This window comes from Pan troglodytes, chromosome 3 (assembly GCF_028858775.2).
Source record: "Pan troglodytes isolate AG18354 chromosome 3, NHGRI_mPanTro3-v2.0_pri, whole genome shotgun sequence".
Taxonomy (NCBI): Eukaryota; Metazoa; Chordata; class Mammalia; order Primates; family Hominidae; genus Pan; species Pan troglodytes.
In genome coordinates, this window is record NC_072401.2 from 53,149,586 (window position 1) to 53,165,210 (window position 15,625).

The 15,625-nt window shown below is 39.3% G+C and overlaps 1 protein-coding gene and 1 long non-coding RNA gene across 9 annotated transcripts in view; one reads left to right on the top strand and one right to left on the bottom strand.

Annotated features, from left to right (window-relative positions):
* LOC129143726 (uncharacterized) overlaps positions 1-11,968 on the top strand; it is a 63,507-nt gene extending 51,539 nt beyond the window's left edge. Inside the window, exon 4 of the long non-coding RNA XR_010156557.1 lies at positions 9,946-11,968. This is a non-coding gene — a long non-coding RNA (uncharacterized LOC129143726). The remainder of the gene's footprint in view (positions 1-9,945) is intronic.
* The window catches only part of SEPTIN11 (septin 11), a 91,277-nt gene that overhangs the window by 57,187 nt on the left and 18,465 nt on the right, over positions 1-15,625 (bottom strand). For 2 of the 8 annotated variants that reach the window (XM_063809521.1, XM_063809522.1), the window contains exon 2: positions 10,061-10,121. The exons of 5 other annotated variants lie outside the window; for them this stretch is intronic. In XM_063809521.1, coding sequence (XP_063665591.1) covers positions 10,061-10,078 — 18 coding nt within the window. In that variant the 5' untranslated portion in view covers positions 10,079-10,121. Of the gene's footprint in view, positions 1-8,315; positions 8,646-9,550; positions 9,831-10,060; positions 10,122-15,625 lie in introns of all 8 variants that reach the window. One more of the 8 variants, XM_063809519.1, reaches the window with a different exon arrangement.

Sequence of the window (15,625 nt, forward strand, 5' to 3'; positions counted from 1 at the left end):
ACAAGTTCTGGGGATTATGCAGAGCGTGTACACCAGGGGGCTGGGATCTTGGGGCCATTTTCGGATTCTGCCTACCAAAGTATACATTATTTCAACATCCCTATTTCTCCTGTGTAACTTTAGGATAAGATATAATAATGAATATTGGCATTTCCCCAGCTAAAAAAAAAAACAAAAACAAAAAACAAAAAAAAAACACACAACTGTCTCCAGGAGAAAAAAGATAGATATTAGTAAAAGCATGGTAAACTAGATCCCTCTCAGGCTACCAAGGCAAACCTTTTACACTGAATCTGATAAGGGCAGCTAACCACAAACTAGCTAGCCTTTGGAGGAAGCCTTCCAATAATGAAAGTAAACTGCAAATGTTTAGGTGTTGTGTTTGTAACAAGAATTCTAGGAAATACAAAAGATTCTTAAGGAATTTGAGTCTTATTAGGGAGATAAGTTATTGAGGTAAAATGGAAGATGATTTTGAAATGTTTCATGATGAAATATACTACAAAGATTACAGGGTTAGACAATGGAGATGAATGTGGACCAGAGCAAAAATGTAAAACTCTCTTAAAGCAGGTCAGTTTTGCCCTAGGTTATGGTAAGATGAAATAAGATCTGGGCCGGGGGTGGTGGCTTATGCCTGTAATCCCAACACTTTGGGAGGCTGAGGCAGGCAATCACTAGAGGCCAGGAGTTTGAGACCAGCCTGGCCAACATGGCGAAACCCCGTATCTACTAAAAATACAAAAATTAGCCAGCCATGGTGGCACCCGCCTGTAATCCCAGCTACTAAGGAGGCTGAGGTGGGAGAATCGCTTCAACCCAGGAGGCGGAGGTTACAATGAGCCAAGATCACACCACTGCACTCCAGTCTGGGCAACAGCAAGACTCCATTTCAATAAAAAAAAAAAAAGATTTGAATAGTTGCAGAAAGGGAATGAAGATGGATGGAAAGAAAGAGGTAGAATCTATCAAGGAAGGCAGCAGGAAAAGGAAAGAGGCCCAAAGGGCAGGGAAATCAATGAACTGGGAAAACTAAGAGTAGAGGATGTAAGACTTTAAAACTGATTCTTTTTCAGTTTACTGGAAATAGTCCTTAAATGGGGAGCATTATGCCCAGGATGTGCTACTAAGTATTCGAGTGTCACTTGGGGGAGAGATCTAGAAACAATCACTGAGCAGCCACGTCATGAAAGACTTTTCTGTTTCCCACTCCCTAGTGTACTTACAAACATATCTTCCCACCAGACCAGCACACCAAGGGATCATGAGTATAGAATTGCCTCAGTCAAGGTTTTAACCCAGATTACCAGCTGGGGCAACCATCCAAATGGTAAGCTATTTGATGCAAACTTCTGCAGAGCATGAAAAAAAAAAATGCATATCTTGCAGAGAAGCTAATAAACAGACTCTATTTGTTACCGCTACAAGTTCAGCCATTCTAATCAAGCTAAAGCTTTCTTACTCCTTCCTTACTCTGTTCTCCTTCTCAAAAAATAGGACCAAATAACCCCTAATAAATCAATAAATACTCCCACTAGCAGAGACAACTTTCTGCCTTACAGAAAGTTAACTGCACATTGTAGAAGCATCCATCTAGGTGTAAGAGAAAGTTGGTTTAGAGTTTTTCTCACACATACTGTTGTGCTTAGGAAAGCAGACCCAAGAGGCTGTATTACAATTTTCCTCTTTTCTCAAAGTTCTCCTATTGATAGAAGATTTTATATGCTGGCTTTCTTGGCTTGATCAGTTAATGCAAAACAAACCTTTTCACATGCTGCGGCTCACAAGAATGTTCCCACAGTCCTCTCCACCCCCTCCATTGTCCACTAAAAATGTCTCTTAAAGAGCCATTTTCTTTATCATTATCATCATGTTGATATGTCTGAATAATCAAGTAGGGCCCAAGTAGAACACAGGGAAAACGCAACTGCATACAACAATCTGTTATAAATCCCATCAGCTCTCAAAAAGAGATGATAAAATATGTGCAAGAGCACAGGTTACATTTTTACTCATGTTGTTACCACAAAGCACAAAAGGTTTGGGTCAGCAGCCCAGACTTCTCAGCAAGATCGGGTCCAATTCCACATCAATGCTCCTAGATTGATAGATTAAGAGTATGGGATATGTGAATGGGAATATGTTTCTGACAGTCTTGATAGCATGATTACAGGGAAGCATTAAGCTAAAATCAAAACTTGAAAGATTATAGCTTGGCAAGAGATCCTTGCTGTAATCCATACAATCTGTAGGAAGGAAAAACTGAAGTTAAATGAGACTCAGGGTGAAAGACAAACCAGAATTAGCAAAAATCTTAGGCACTGATCCAGGTGGCTGCCATTAAACACTCCCAAAGCCTAATGGTCCATTTGAATAATTATTACTCACATAGATAAAATGAATGGCAAGCTAAGGGAAATAAGTGATGATTACACTGGCAAAAACAAGAACTACTTTCCCATTTGAATTTGAGAAAAATCCAAGCCTCAAATCCCTTCCCACATAGAGAGGGTCAGACCACGTATCTCACTGTAATCATGGCTACACAGAGTTAAGCCTCTTTTGCCACAACTGCACCAAATGTACACACTTAGGTTGCTTATTACCGGGAGTGGGTTTAGCGCAATGTGGCAGCTGCAGCCACCGATATAAGGAAACAAGGCTTGGCAGCAATTCCCCATGATTCCTTCTCAGTTCCACTTCCTATCCACCCTTTAGCCCGGATATTAATAATTCAGAAGACAGTGTGACAGCCACAAGTCACATGCATGAACACCCAAGAAATAATCACTGTAAAACCTGATGTATTTGGACAGACAAACTTGTGAAGCTTTAGTCCCCATGGAGAACAGAGCACCAATAAATGTACCTCATACTTCACCTCATATTCTGGGATCAAGGTGGAAAAGTAGATCACTATCTTTTCAAAGTATCAGTTTAAAGTTGCTGGGAGTACCTATATGATGAAGGTTAAAATACCCAGAGAAGGAAAAAAGGCAACAGGCTCTACCACTTTTTTATCCACAGAACAAAAAAAGAGGGGTATGCCATTTCCCTAGATCAATCAATCAAAAAACAATTTTATCAAACATTTATGAAAAGACCACAATACTAAGTATGGTTTAGCAAAAACAAACAAGGCATTCAAAGGTCACCATGCTTGATGCTTGGTCTACCCTTCAAGCTTCTCAATATGTCCCTCCTTCCACTCCAGCCATCAGGAAAATAATGTTTATTGGGTGCTTGTTTGCCCCCACCTTTTTTTTTTTTTTTTTTTGACATGGAGTTTCTCGGCTCACTGCAACCTCTTTCTCCCGGGTTTAAGCAATTCTCCAGCCTCAGCATCCCAACTAGCTGGGATTACAGGCGCCCACCAGCACGCTCGGCTAATTTTTGTATTTTTTAGTAGAGACGGGGTTTCACCATGTTGGCCGGGCTGTTCTTGAACTCCTGACCTCAGGTGATCCACCTGCCTTGACCTCCCAAAGTGCTGGGATTACAGATGTGAGCCACCATGCCTGGCCCTTTGTTTGCCCTTTTAAAAACCTTCCCATTTAATCCTTATAACTTGTGAAGTAGATACTATTGGCTCCATTTTACAGAGAAGGAAACTAAAGTTCAATTCATGGCAGAACCGGCATTCAAACCAGTTTTGCCAGATTCTAAGTCCACCACCGCCCATACACTAAACTGGACAACTGACTCTTTTCAAAGCATACCGACCTCTGCACAGAGCATGCCTCCACCTTCAACTCCACTTGTCAAATCCTACTCATCCTCAAAATTCCAGGCAAAATGCCACTTTCTTCACTAAACCTTCCCTGGTTCCTTGAATTAGACACCATTGCTTCTTATTTTATAAAGGTCCACTCTATTTGGGTCCTTGGTCACATCTTGCATCTAGCAGTACACTTAGTTTCTCACTTGGTCAGGCCCCCAAAAGAATGTACATTTTTTGAGGACAGGAACCCTGTCTTATTCATCTTACTTTGAACTGTATGTACCATGACATCACAAGTAGCCAGGGCCATACGTTTAGGATGAATGAATGCAGCAACTTATTTCTCACAAAGTCTATACAACCTGACTTCCCCAACCAAAAACAACAGCCATGGAGCAGCAGTGCAGTGATACAGAATTCATGGGAGGGAGCATTCACTATGGGCTGAAATGCCCATGGTATGTTTGATGGAGGAAGTGAAGTTTAAGAGGGCCCTTGGAAAACGGAGAAAAGGGATGTCAATACTCCAGCCACATGCTTCAGTATGAACCGTTCCCAACACTTAGTCACAATCAACTGCGGGGAGGGAGAGACACGGTAGTGAAGAGGTCAAACGTTGTAGGGGTGTTTGCTCTCAGGAAATAAACTATTCTGCTAAAGTTCACAAGTATAAAGCTCTTATTTTATACATATATGGCAGGCATTATGCTGAGTATTTTACATAGGTCTCATTTACTTCTCACAATCGCCTCTGAGGTGTGCACCGTTATTATTCCCATTTTACGGTGGAGGTCACTGAAGCTCTAAGAGATTAAGCTGCTCAGGGTTGTGCAGCAAGTAAGTGGTAGGGCCAGGAGTCAAAGCCAAGCAGGCTTCCTCCAAAGCCCAGGCCACTACATTAGTAGAGCCTGGGAGTCTAGAAAAGTTACCTCTGGTCAACCTTTTATAAACCAGAGAGTGATGTGTGTGTTGGCCATCAAGGGACATGCGTGGCCCACCCAAGCACATCACACTACAGAAGTCACCAACTTCCAAGGTGAGAAATCGCTGGAGAGGTAGGTTGTCATGGTGCACAGGCCCTATTCCACCAAGTAAGAGCACACAAGGAAAGCAACGTGGGAGCTACGGGAAGTGGGAACAGCAGGAAACAAGAGAAGGAAGAATCCAAGAAGAGACCTCCACCACCAACTGCTGGAGTGGATTTCTTATATTTCTCACAGAAAAGAAGCAGAGTAAGTCTAACCCAGAGAGTGCAGATTAAGGTTAGGGAGCCTACAGCGATCACTCTTACTCTCTCACACTCTTCTAAGAGCAAGGATTATCAAGTCTCCTTTCTTACTTTTCTCTGGCAAAGCTGTAAGAATTAGTTGCAGAGAAAAATCAACCAAAGCTTACATAGAAGTTGCAAAGAAAAACAAGAAAGGATGCAGTTAGCAGTCCTGACTGATTAAAACCACATGACTAACATATCAGATATTCCCACCACTTCCTCCTTAGCTTCTTATAGACTACTGAGGAGCAAACACACATATGCTTGTATTACCAAAAACAAACAAACAAATAACCTTTCGGTAGTATGGGCTAGAGAAGAAATATTTTCTGTATCTTTACCTAGTTTGTGCAAGGAACTTGCACATACTAGTATGTGCAACTTAATCATCCTAAAAAAAAAAAAAAAAGACGAACCTTTTGGGATAAGAGGACATCCCCAGACTCACGCCTTCATCCTCTTTAGAAAGGCTAAAAATGCTCATTACCTGGTATTAAAATTAGACTAATGAAAAAAAATATTGATTTACTGGTGAAACTCCATTATCCACTTCTGAGCTTATATTTAAAAATAAGTCTTTAAAAACTAGCAATATTTTTACTCTCAGGAAAACTAATATTCATTATTCTAAAGCCTACCCTGAGCTAGGCATTAGTTGGTAATTTCACTTGTGCTGTTTCACTTAATAAATACAATATTTACTTAGACCCCCATTTCTGAAGGCATTTTAATTATACTCACATTCCTTTACATGCACTTCTCTGCAACTTGCAATTTGGAACAAATATTCAACCACTAGCCACCATGGCAGCAACATAAAATACCTGTTTTGTTGATTTCCTAACAATCCATGAGGTAATTACAAATAGTTTACTCAGGCCCTTGGAAACCATGTTCAGATATCATCTACTTAAGCAGTAATATTTTTGTAAGTGTAACAAAGGGGAGAGCATTCTAAAATCAAACTTTAAAAAATTCAAAGTCACATATTATTTACTGCCATATTCTCTCTCTCTTGAGCTTTTTACTATGGTTTAAATTTCTCTCCCACCAAAAATGCTTTCTTTAGAACACTATACTCTTCTTTCTCTACCTCATTCCATGTTATATTGTGTAGCTGGGCTTATCTACCTTAAGGCAAATAAGGAAAAAAACATAAAAAACTACTTTAACCATTATGTTCCATAGCTAAACATCCATCAGGGCTTCCAATCCTATTTCAGCTAGGTTGGCTATAAGTGACAGGGACCACCACTTCTCTGGTTTTCAGTGTCATCATCTGTAGCATAGATGGGTGGAGAAGGGTCATTGAGGAAAGGTACATAAACTCTAGTTGTTAAATTATGGGATTCTAACATTTGCAATGGGATAAAAGATTAAAGGCTGCCAGAGCCTATGTCAGAGTGGGTATCAGACTTCAAATAAAACCTCACTAGAGGTATTGGGTCATCAAAACACAAGTCTAAAATGCTGACGCCAAGCAAGAAGATACAACAGAGTGGGATGGCTCCCAACATAAGTCAAATAGCGGGTTACCCTTTCCAAGAAGTGCAACTTTATGATTGTTTAGATACCACAAAATCAGCCTATTATCTAGTGGAAAGGAGAACAACCAACGAGTCTTTGAGGGCCAGGATCAATGTGACATAGAAGGCTTAGAACGGTTGAAAGCCATTGTCGTCTGACAGTCAAACATTCAGACACCAAGAAATCTCATCACTCTAGTCCCAAAGTTGAGCTTGCAAGTCTCCAGTTCTGTGTATTCATGCGGCAATTAGGGAATCACAAGCCTTGGATCTTATGTTAACACAAGTATAGGAAGTGAAAAATAATTCTGATGGGTGAGCCAGGTATCAAAAGGGGTATTTTTAAAAACTGGTCCTAGAAAGATGCAAGAGATACAAGCCAAAAAAAAGCAGAAAATGTTGAATACAAAATATAGTATTTACTGCTTCCTCAAGTACTAAAAACCAGAGGTTTCTTTAAGTATATAAGTAGATACCTCATAATCTTTTACAACATGTCCGTACCATGTAAATAAAATAGAACAAACACTCACATACCCAACACCCAGACCAAAAAACAACACATTAACAAAAGCTTTGAAGCCCCATGGTATCCTGTGAGATGGCATCACTCTCCCTCTGTACTGGAGGTAAACATTATCCTGAATTTGCCTTAAACTCTTTTCTTGTTTTTCTTTATAGTGTTACCTTATACACTACTATCAGGACACAGTCACTAACTTCAAAATAACAAAAGTGCTTACTTCCTTCTCCAAGTTATCTGTAGGAAATTCAGAACTCCTCCTTAGAAAAGACTGAAGGTAGAAGATACAGAGAGTAGATGAGTTACTTTAAAGAAAGTGGTTCTCAAAATTTGGTAAGAGAATCCTTGGGTCCTCCCCAAGAACCTTTTAGGGGTATACAAGTTCCTCCTTTTCCAACCACATACCTATGTGAGGTTGGATCTTCAGGTACTTCAACCAAAAGAATACGCTGCATCAGAGTGAATGAAATACAGATCTGATGACCCAGCTGTCCATTAAGTCAGACATTAAAGAGATTTGCAAAATGTGAAACAATGCATCTCAGCTAATTTTTTGACTTGAAAAATGTATTTTTCATAAAACAATGTTATTTACATTAACATGTAATAAGTTTATTATTGTTATTTTAAGTGAATAAGTAAATATATTTCAAATTTGAAGTAATAATAATAGAAGCGGATTGAAGTTGCAACAAAAACCTATGGGAATGGCTACGGGAAGTACTTCATGTTTGTAGAAAGTATACCAACTAACCAAAAACGCCCCAAGCTGACATAGTCATAGTAAACACTTTGGGATGGTAGAAAGAGTTTTCCAACCATGTTCTATGTTGTCCGCAAGGCATTAGTTATTCTTTAGTCCTAGAGATACACACACAAGAGGCACCAAGAGTAACCCAAGCTGTGTTCAATAAGCCTTTTAAAAGGGCTTACATTTCTTTCTTTTTTCTTCTTCTTCTTTTTTTTTTTGAAACAGAGTCTTGCTGTCACCCAGGCTGGAGTGCAGTGGCGCAATCTCTGCTCACTGCAACCTCCGGGTTCAAGCAATTCTCATGCCTCAGCCTTCTGAGTGGCTGGGATTACAGGCATGGGTCACCGCACCTGACTAATTTTTGTATTTTTAGTAGAGATGGGGTCTTGTCATTTTGGCCAGGCTGGTCTTGAACTCCTGGCCTCAAGTGATCTGCCTGCCTCGGCCTCCCAAAGTGTTGGGATTACAGGCATGAGCCACCACACCCACCCAAGCGCTCACATTTCTTACAAAGGGTAGCTTACCATAAAATATCCAACTGCATTGAGGACCTAAGTTAAACTTGATTCATTCCATCTGCAGCCCAGCTCCAACAGTGAGATTCTTTTCACCATAAATAAACCAATGTCCAGGGTCCTAAACACAAGATCGGTGACTAGAAGGGGAGTTTGGGTTTTCTCCACTTGGCAGTGGGAAACGACTGAAGAATCTGTCTACAAATGACCTATCTAGAACGCCTTAGTTCTACTGTCCTTGGGTTTGTAGTGTGGGCAAGTGTCAGGGGATTTGGCTCCAGTTCTGAGCCTATGGGTCTTAAGCAGGTCACTTACTCTCCTGGGTCTTGGCTTCTTTCTCTGTAAAATAAAAGGGCTAGATGAGATTGTTTCTTTGTGAGCCCTTCCTGCTCTAACACTCTATGAAATCTCCAGCAACAAAAACCTGAAGTGGTATTCACTTTGCCTCCCCAGCATCCGGTACAGGGATTGGCAGAGTGTTGAGGCACAACATGAGTCACTGACCTTTAAATAGCGGACCAGTACCATGGCAAAGGGGGATAATTTTAAGAAAGAAAGAGGACAACAGGAAAAGGAATTAGGAAGAGTCAACACGGGACATCTGGGATGTTTTTATCCCAATTTCAACTGCTAGTGGGTAGAACTTATGAACACCACCAATATGAGAGGGGAGTGAAACCAATTCTTTAGGCCTTTAGGCTCAAATGAGGGGACAACATGTGAGTGATCAAAAGATTGCTGGAAAAGCATAGATCCAAAGCCAGAAGCTGTATTCTGGGGCTCAAATGAACCCTACTTCTCCAGAGACCACAAAATGCCTTGATTTATGAGGAGAGGTAAAAGTGGTATCAAATCACCAAAACTTTTAGTGATACGAATATAAAATGTTGGTGAAGTGTATTGAAATAGTGCCAGGACCACCACTCTGGAAATAGTGGCTTAGTGCTTTACATCTCTAAAACTAGCTAACATTCAGAAGGTATTATTTATATGCCAGGCACTGGTCTAAGGTGCATAAAAAATGCATTAAAGTGTACATCCTCGCAGATGTGGAAACAAAGTCACAGAGACACAAAGAAATTCGCCCAAGTTCTCAGTAAGTAACAGAGCCTGGGTTCTAACCCGCTTTAACACTATGAAATTATACCAGTGAATTGCTTCAGAATATTTCCAAATAAATAGATTTTGGTTTCTGTGCTGTTTGCTCGATTTGTGTCATACAAAAAGTATAGACAAATTTTCACCAAAATGTAAGGTTATGTTTGGGATGGTCTGAGGAAATCCATGCTGAGCTATATGGAGAGCTGAACAGCTGATGAGGAACCTTGGGAGAGGGCCCTCTTCTGGGCATCAACGGCTGAGCTGCCTCCCTCGTGCTGCGCTGCGTGGCTGCTCCACACACACACGTATGCTGTATCATGCACACACGCACTGCAAGCCACAGCCAGTTCCCTTGCATCAGAGTGACAGGTGGGTTTCTCTGGACCTGACTGACTGAAGGGATGCTGTGGAACAAGGCTGGGGCTGGAAAAGAGAGGCAGACCCGTCTGTCACCCTGGTGGGCAGCAGCAAAGCGAATGTAGAAAAGCAGGGACCCCAGGAGAGATGGAGCTTTGACTTTTTTGTTTCCCCCCCACAGGCTTTGAGTGATAAAGTCCTGCAGAAACTTTAAGAGCAACTAACTCTCCCAGGGCATGCCAACAGATACTTGATTTAAAGCATAACAAGCCCCATCACTGACTTCAACTACTCACCACTCGGTTTCTGCTCATCTACTTTTTATTTTTAAAAATGTGTAACATCACATTTGGGCACCTGCGAGAGAAGAAAGAATTGACTTCAATCCTGGCACCATTTACTTGCCAGTTGTGGACTTTGGGAGTGTTAATTAGCCTTTCTGAGCCTGTTTTCTCATCTGTAAAATGGCATAATTATGGCATCTACTCATAAGTCTGTTGACAGAATGAGATCATGTACATGAAGTCCTTAGACACAGTGCCTAGCAGAATGAGTGCCCAGTATTATTACTTATTATTGTTTTGATGAGAATTTTAATCTATAAATCAGAAAATAACCTAAGTGAAAGGAGTACTAAAATGGGATATCTCCCCCAAAACAGCAAACATTAACAACCTTAGTTAACGACCCTATCACTAACTTAAGGGCTCCCTTGCTTGTTTTTCATCTAGCTCAGTTTGTACTCAACTGCTAATTACAAGTTAGGTGTTAATTATCTCATAAACATTTCTTCAAATCACAGAGCATTAATTGCCTGCCCCAACTAAAAAGGCTGGATTCCTGAGCGCTCTTCCTTTTCATGCCTTAGGTTCCAAGCTGTTTGCTTTCTTCGAGTTGCTTCTAATTTATTAGTTCAGGACTTCTCCCACTGGGTGAATGAACTGTGTTTCTTAGCAGTTGCTATGTTCTTGCCCCTTCTAAACCACCAAGCAAAAGACAAAACAGTAGTTAAATATAATTAAGTGAATTTCAGTGAAGAGTGATCTAGATTTCTAAAACAACACACCGAAAGTACAAACCAAAGAGAAAAGATGGCACAGTTAGAACTTCTGTGTAACAAGACACCAAAAACAAAAGTACAGATACATGACTGGCTAGGAGAAGATATTTGCACATACAATAAAGGATGAACCTCAACAAGATAAACAGCCCAATTGGCAGGGCGGTGGAGGGGGGGGGTAGTGGAGGAAGGTAAGGATGTGAATACGTTATTTGCAGAGAAATAAATAGAAATGGCCAATAACCACATAAAAAGATGTCCAACCTCACTAAGTCATGGTAGTTGGGGATCATAACAACCTGGAGCTTGTGGTATCTTGTGGATCCACCGGCCATCTTTAGTTAACAATTACTTTTAAAAAAATAGCTTACATCCTCATATTTTAAAAGGTCTGTTTTTAAGAAGACAATGCAGAGCTGTATGGGGCAGCTGTGACAACCATTCGGCATTTTATACCTAGACCTTCACCACGTTCTTTAAAGATGAACAGTGTATCAATGAATAGCTCCAAAGTTTTTTTATTTTAAAGTGGTTTCCTTTTTCCTGCTTTCTCAAGTGAATACTGCCCTTCTAAGAAGCTCATAAAGTCTTGGCATCTTCGTAAGTGTTGTGCTTAAGACAAGATTCAAAGGTCACAATTAAAAAGTACTTAGCTAAAACAACCTCCTCAATATTCTGATCACAATACGTAGAAAGATTTAAATCTTAAATCTAATCTAAATCTAATCTTAAGCTAAAAATTAGTGTTTCCTTTCACCAGTATACATTGATGTCTGCATGAAGTCCATGTGCTATTCTTAAATTTGGTACTCAAATCTCAATATTTTAGGTGAAAGGCTAAAAAAAAAAACCTCTCCATAATTAATATAAAAAAAAAGCAGCATGGAATAGTGTGATAAACCCCCTTGGCTGGGAGTCAGAAGTAAAGACTCCAGCTCTGCCATATTTTAGGGGAATGACTTTGGGGAAAGTTACTTCTGAGCCTCTATCTTTACTTGTAAAATGCATATAATATTAACATCTCATAGGTTTGATATATTAATGTATCATAGGTTTTTAATGGTTTCAACTGATTGGAACTATATTAAAACTATGAAGCACCTTGTATAGTCTTTCCCACATTAAACAATTCCACAGTCGAAAATATTTAAAATGTTGTTCTCTATTAATTCAACATCAATTCTGCTAGACATTTATGTATGTTTATATAAGATATACATACAGATATCATATATAAACTTTAAAATGTAAATACTTATTGTTCCAATGAATCCTGTTTCCCCACTTCCACAGGACAAAGATATCTAATGAATAATCACCTCTCACATTATTTCTAGAACTTTCATCAAGCATGTTGGTAGTTTTCTGGAAGCAAATAAGCAATGAAAATGAAAATACTGAAAGATGCCCACTAATTTCCATAAAAAACAGCTTCAGGAGTCAATCCTATACACATAATTTCAATTACTAAGAAAAGCCCAGGGGAAGGCCCTGAATACAGCATCAAAGAGAAATACCTATATCATTTGCTAAGGCTGCCTCACCAGTCACTGTAGTATTTTCTGATTGATAGCAGTAAATTATATTACACTCTGTCCAATCCAACTAGTATGGTCTGAGCAATCCAGGGCTGAGAAAAATTGGACTGAGACTAGAAAACAGGTGAAATGAAAATTAAAATCTTAAGCCAATTCATTGCATGTCTTTATTTCTCAGCCCTTCAAAGCTTCCTGTTGTCAGATGCTCAACCACTAAATACTGATAACTGTAAGAATTCCTGGAGAAAATTTAGGAGATCGTTAAATTCTTTGTTCTGCAATCTCCTTTTAGGATGTTTTGCCACAGTAATGTTTTCTGACTAAGTCGCTCTACATAGCAAGAGACCTGAGCCTGTAACTGCACAATTACTTTTGAAGCATTTACTGAATAACTCCTTTGTGCTAGCCACTACTCTATGCTGTGTTTAAGATACAAAAATTAATAAGGCGTGAAAACTATTATGGTACAACACAGTGTCTGCTGATTAGAGAAGCCTAAGAAAAATGGGAATTCAGAAAACTAGTCCTCCTAACTCTGCCTGGTTGAGAGTCCTGAAGGATGACTAGATAGAGAGACTGGAAACAGGCCAAAGAGAAAGGCATTTAGGTGAAATGCAAAAGCAGAGGTAAGCGAAGGGTACACACACAGGGCCCAGCAGGTGGCCTAATGGAGACTGTAGGAAGACAGGCATGAAGTCTCGGAAGGGCATGCATGTCATGCTGGGAGTTGAGCTGTTATTTATTCTAAAGGGAACAGAAGTATGGAAGGGCATTTTTGCAGAAATAAGAGAGAAAAAATAGATTTAGTCTCTCCAATACCTTTTTTCTTTTGGAAACCCCAAGAAAAGGGCCCTTTAGTTCTACAGTTCATACAAAAGTATTATGAAATGCTTTTTAAGAACTGGAGTAAAGCATCTGAATTCTTAACTAATAGTCAGAAAAGGGCTAGAAATGTCAGAAGTGAATTTTTAACTAACCCTCTGGTTTAAAGTAGTAGAGAAAAATCCCATTACTATGTTGCTGTTTGTGATGCCTCCTTGGTTGTGTTTACTCAGCTGTGATACACTCTAATCTTTATGAACCATGAAGTCGGTAGAGTTTACCCTACTCCTATCGACTGGATTGTGTATGGACTTCTCTTTTCTAATTTCTTAAGAAAAATTCGCATGGATACATTTATTAATTCCCTTGATGCCCAAAGTCAAACATTTATTTTATTTAGTTAGGGGCCTGAAATATGATTCAGAGTTCCCAACATTTTCTCAAATTTCTCTGTAACTTTCAAAGTGAAGTTCAAATGTCTCATATTTTGTACTTTTTTTGTAATCTCCAAAATGCTAAAATGCCACTTATTTTAAAAATTTGTTTGGCCAAACAAATATTCAGTGGATTCGATTTAGAAAACCAGCAGAAGAAGAGGTCTAAAGTTCAATACTGGTCTCTGGAGGCTCATTCACCCTGTCTCCCAAATCAGAATTAGGATACGATTACAACAAGACAATGTGTTCAAGAGTCCCAGATCCTCAATGCAAGTTGTAATATTAAGAACTACATATGAAACTATTGTGCTCATGACCAAGACTGAGCATGAAAAGAGCTCCCGCTGCCAACTTGCTTCTGTTGGCCTGAAAAATTAGAGACAAATCCAGCATCTGACTTTAGCTAGGGAGTCTTTTCTTCAAGGCAAGAAGACTATGTTTCAAGCCAAACATAACATGTGGGAAGAAGACTATTCCACATGTACACATGGAACCTTTAACTTCCAACTCCACATTTCTCAATAAAAATGCTCCAGCATAACAGTGTTTGAGTAGAATAAATTGAGAGGGGTGGAGTGTTCAATGACCATGTAAAATGCCACGGATTTCTTTAAGAATAGGAAGATACATCAATACTCCTTATTACCATTTTGCTCAAGCTACCATCTTGAATCACATGAAGCTACTATTTTTGTAGTTGAGAAATGGCTGGATATCAACTTTCATGTGGTTCAACCCACTACTAGGACATTCTGTAAAATCAAGAGCAATTTTGCCACATCTTTTTCTTTTACTGTTAATGATCTCACTGGCTTTTTGCTTCTTAAAAAGGTTATGAAAGAGTAGGCTTCGGAAAAGAAGAGTCTCAAAACTCATAACAAAAACAACAGAAATTTTATCAATAAAAATGTTCCAATAATTAGAAAGACAGCCTAAATCAACCTTTTAGAAAGATGTTTTCTAAATAGTCTGCTTACAAAACATCTGCCTTTTTTGTTTTTCTAAGACTCTAATTGTCACTAATAGTTCGTAGAAGATGCATTTTTGTATAGGCAGGAAGACCGAAAAGAAGGGAGGATGCTGGGTTTCAGCTGTAGAGGGAAGGATTAACAGGAAATTTAAGCCTCAACTTAAGTCCTTAGGCCTCAATAAGGATTAATGGGAAATTTAAGCCTCAATTCCCCAGGCCTCAGTTTCCTCATCTTAAAGGAAGGTCCTTTATTAGGTGACCTTTGAAGGCCCTTCTGGCTCTAGCACTAATAATTTATTGAAATTTGTTAACAGATTTTATTCTACCTATATCAACTTGCATTTTATATCGTCCCACTGCCGAATTCATAAATAATTTCATGGCCTATAGGAACAGCCATTAACTGTCATTGGAACTCAACCAAAAATAGAAAATCCAACCCCATTCACTATATATAGCATATGTTTTTGCGGAGCCACATTTGCTTGGCCACCACACACTCTAGAATTCCTCCCACTCCCTCAGCTGTGGGCCTGCTCACACCATACATCAACTTCTGGTTCTCCAAATTTGCTCTCTTATGGCCGGGCCTGTATTGGAGAAATCCTGTTACAGAAACAATTCAAAAATGTTGATGTTGTCCTCAACCAACCTATATGTTTTAATATCAGAGTTCAAGCACTTGCTTCACTTGTATTTTAAAAGCAGGCACATTTTCTGCACACACAAAAAGCTTAAATTGTTCAAATGTTAAATCATTCTAAAAGGCATACAAAAAAAAAAAAAAAAAACTATTAATGGTTCCTTTATTCAAATACAAGAAAAACAAATAAATTTATTTCCAATGGAAATCAGATTGCAAATTGGCAGACTCAACCAGCAAATGTGTTTATGTGACCCACACAGTATTTTTAAAACATTTAGTTGCCAACATTGTCAGATGTGGAAATTTCACATCAAATTCCAAATGTCCATCTCTTCTTTTGAAAAACTGAAGACTATGGCACCATCAGGCCCCCATTTCCTAGTCAGAG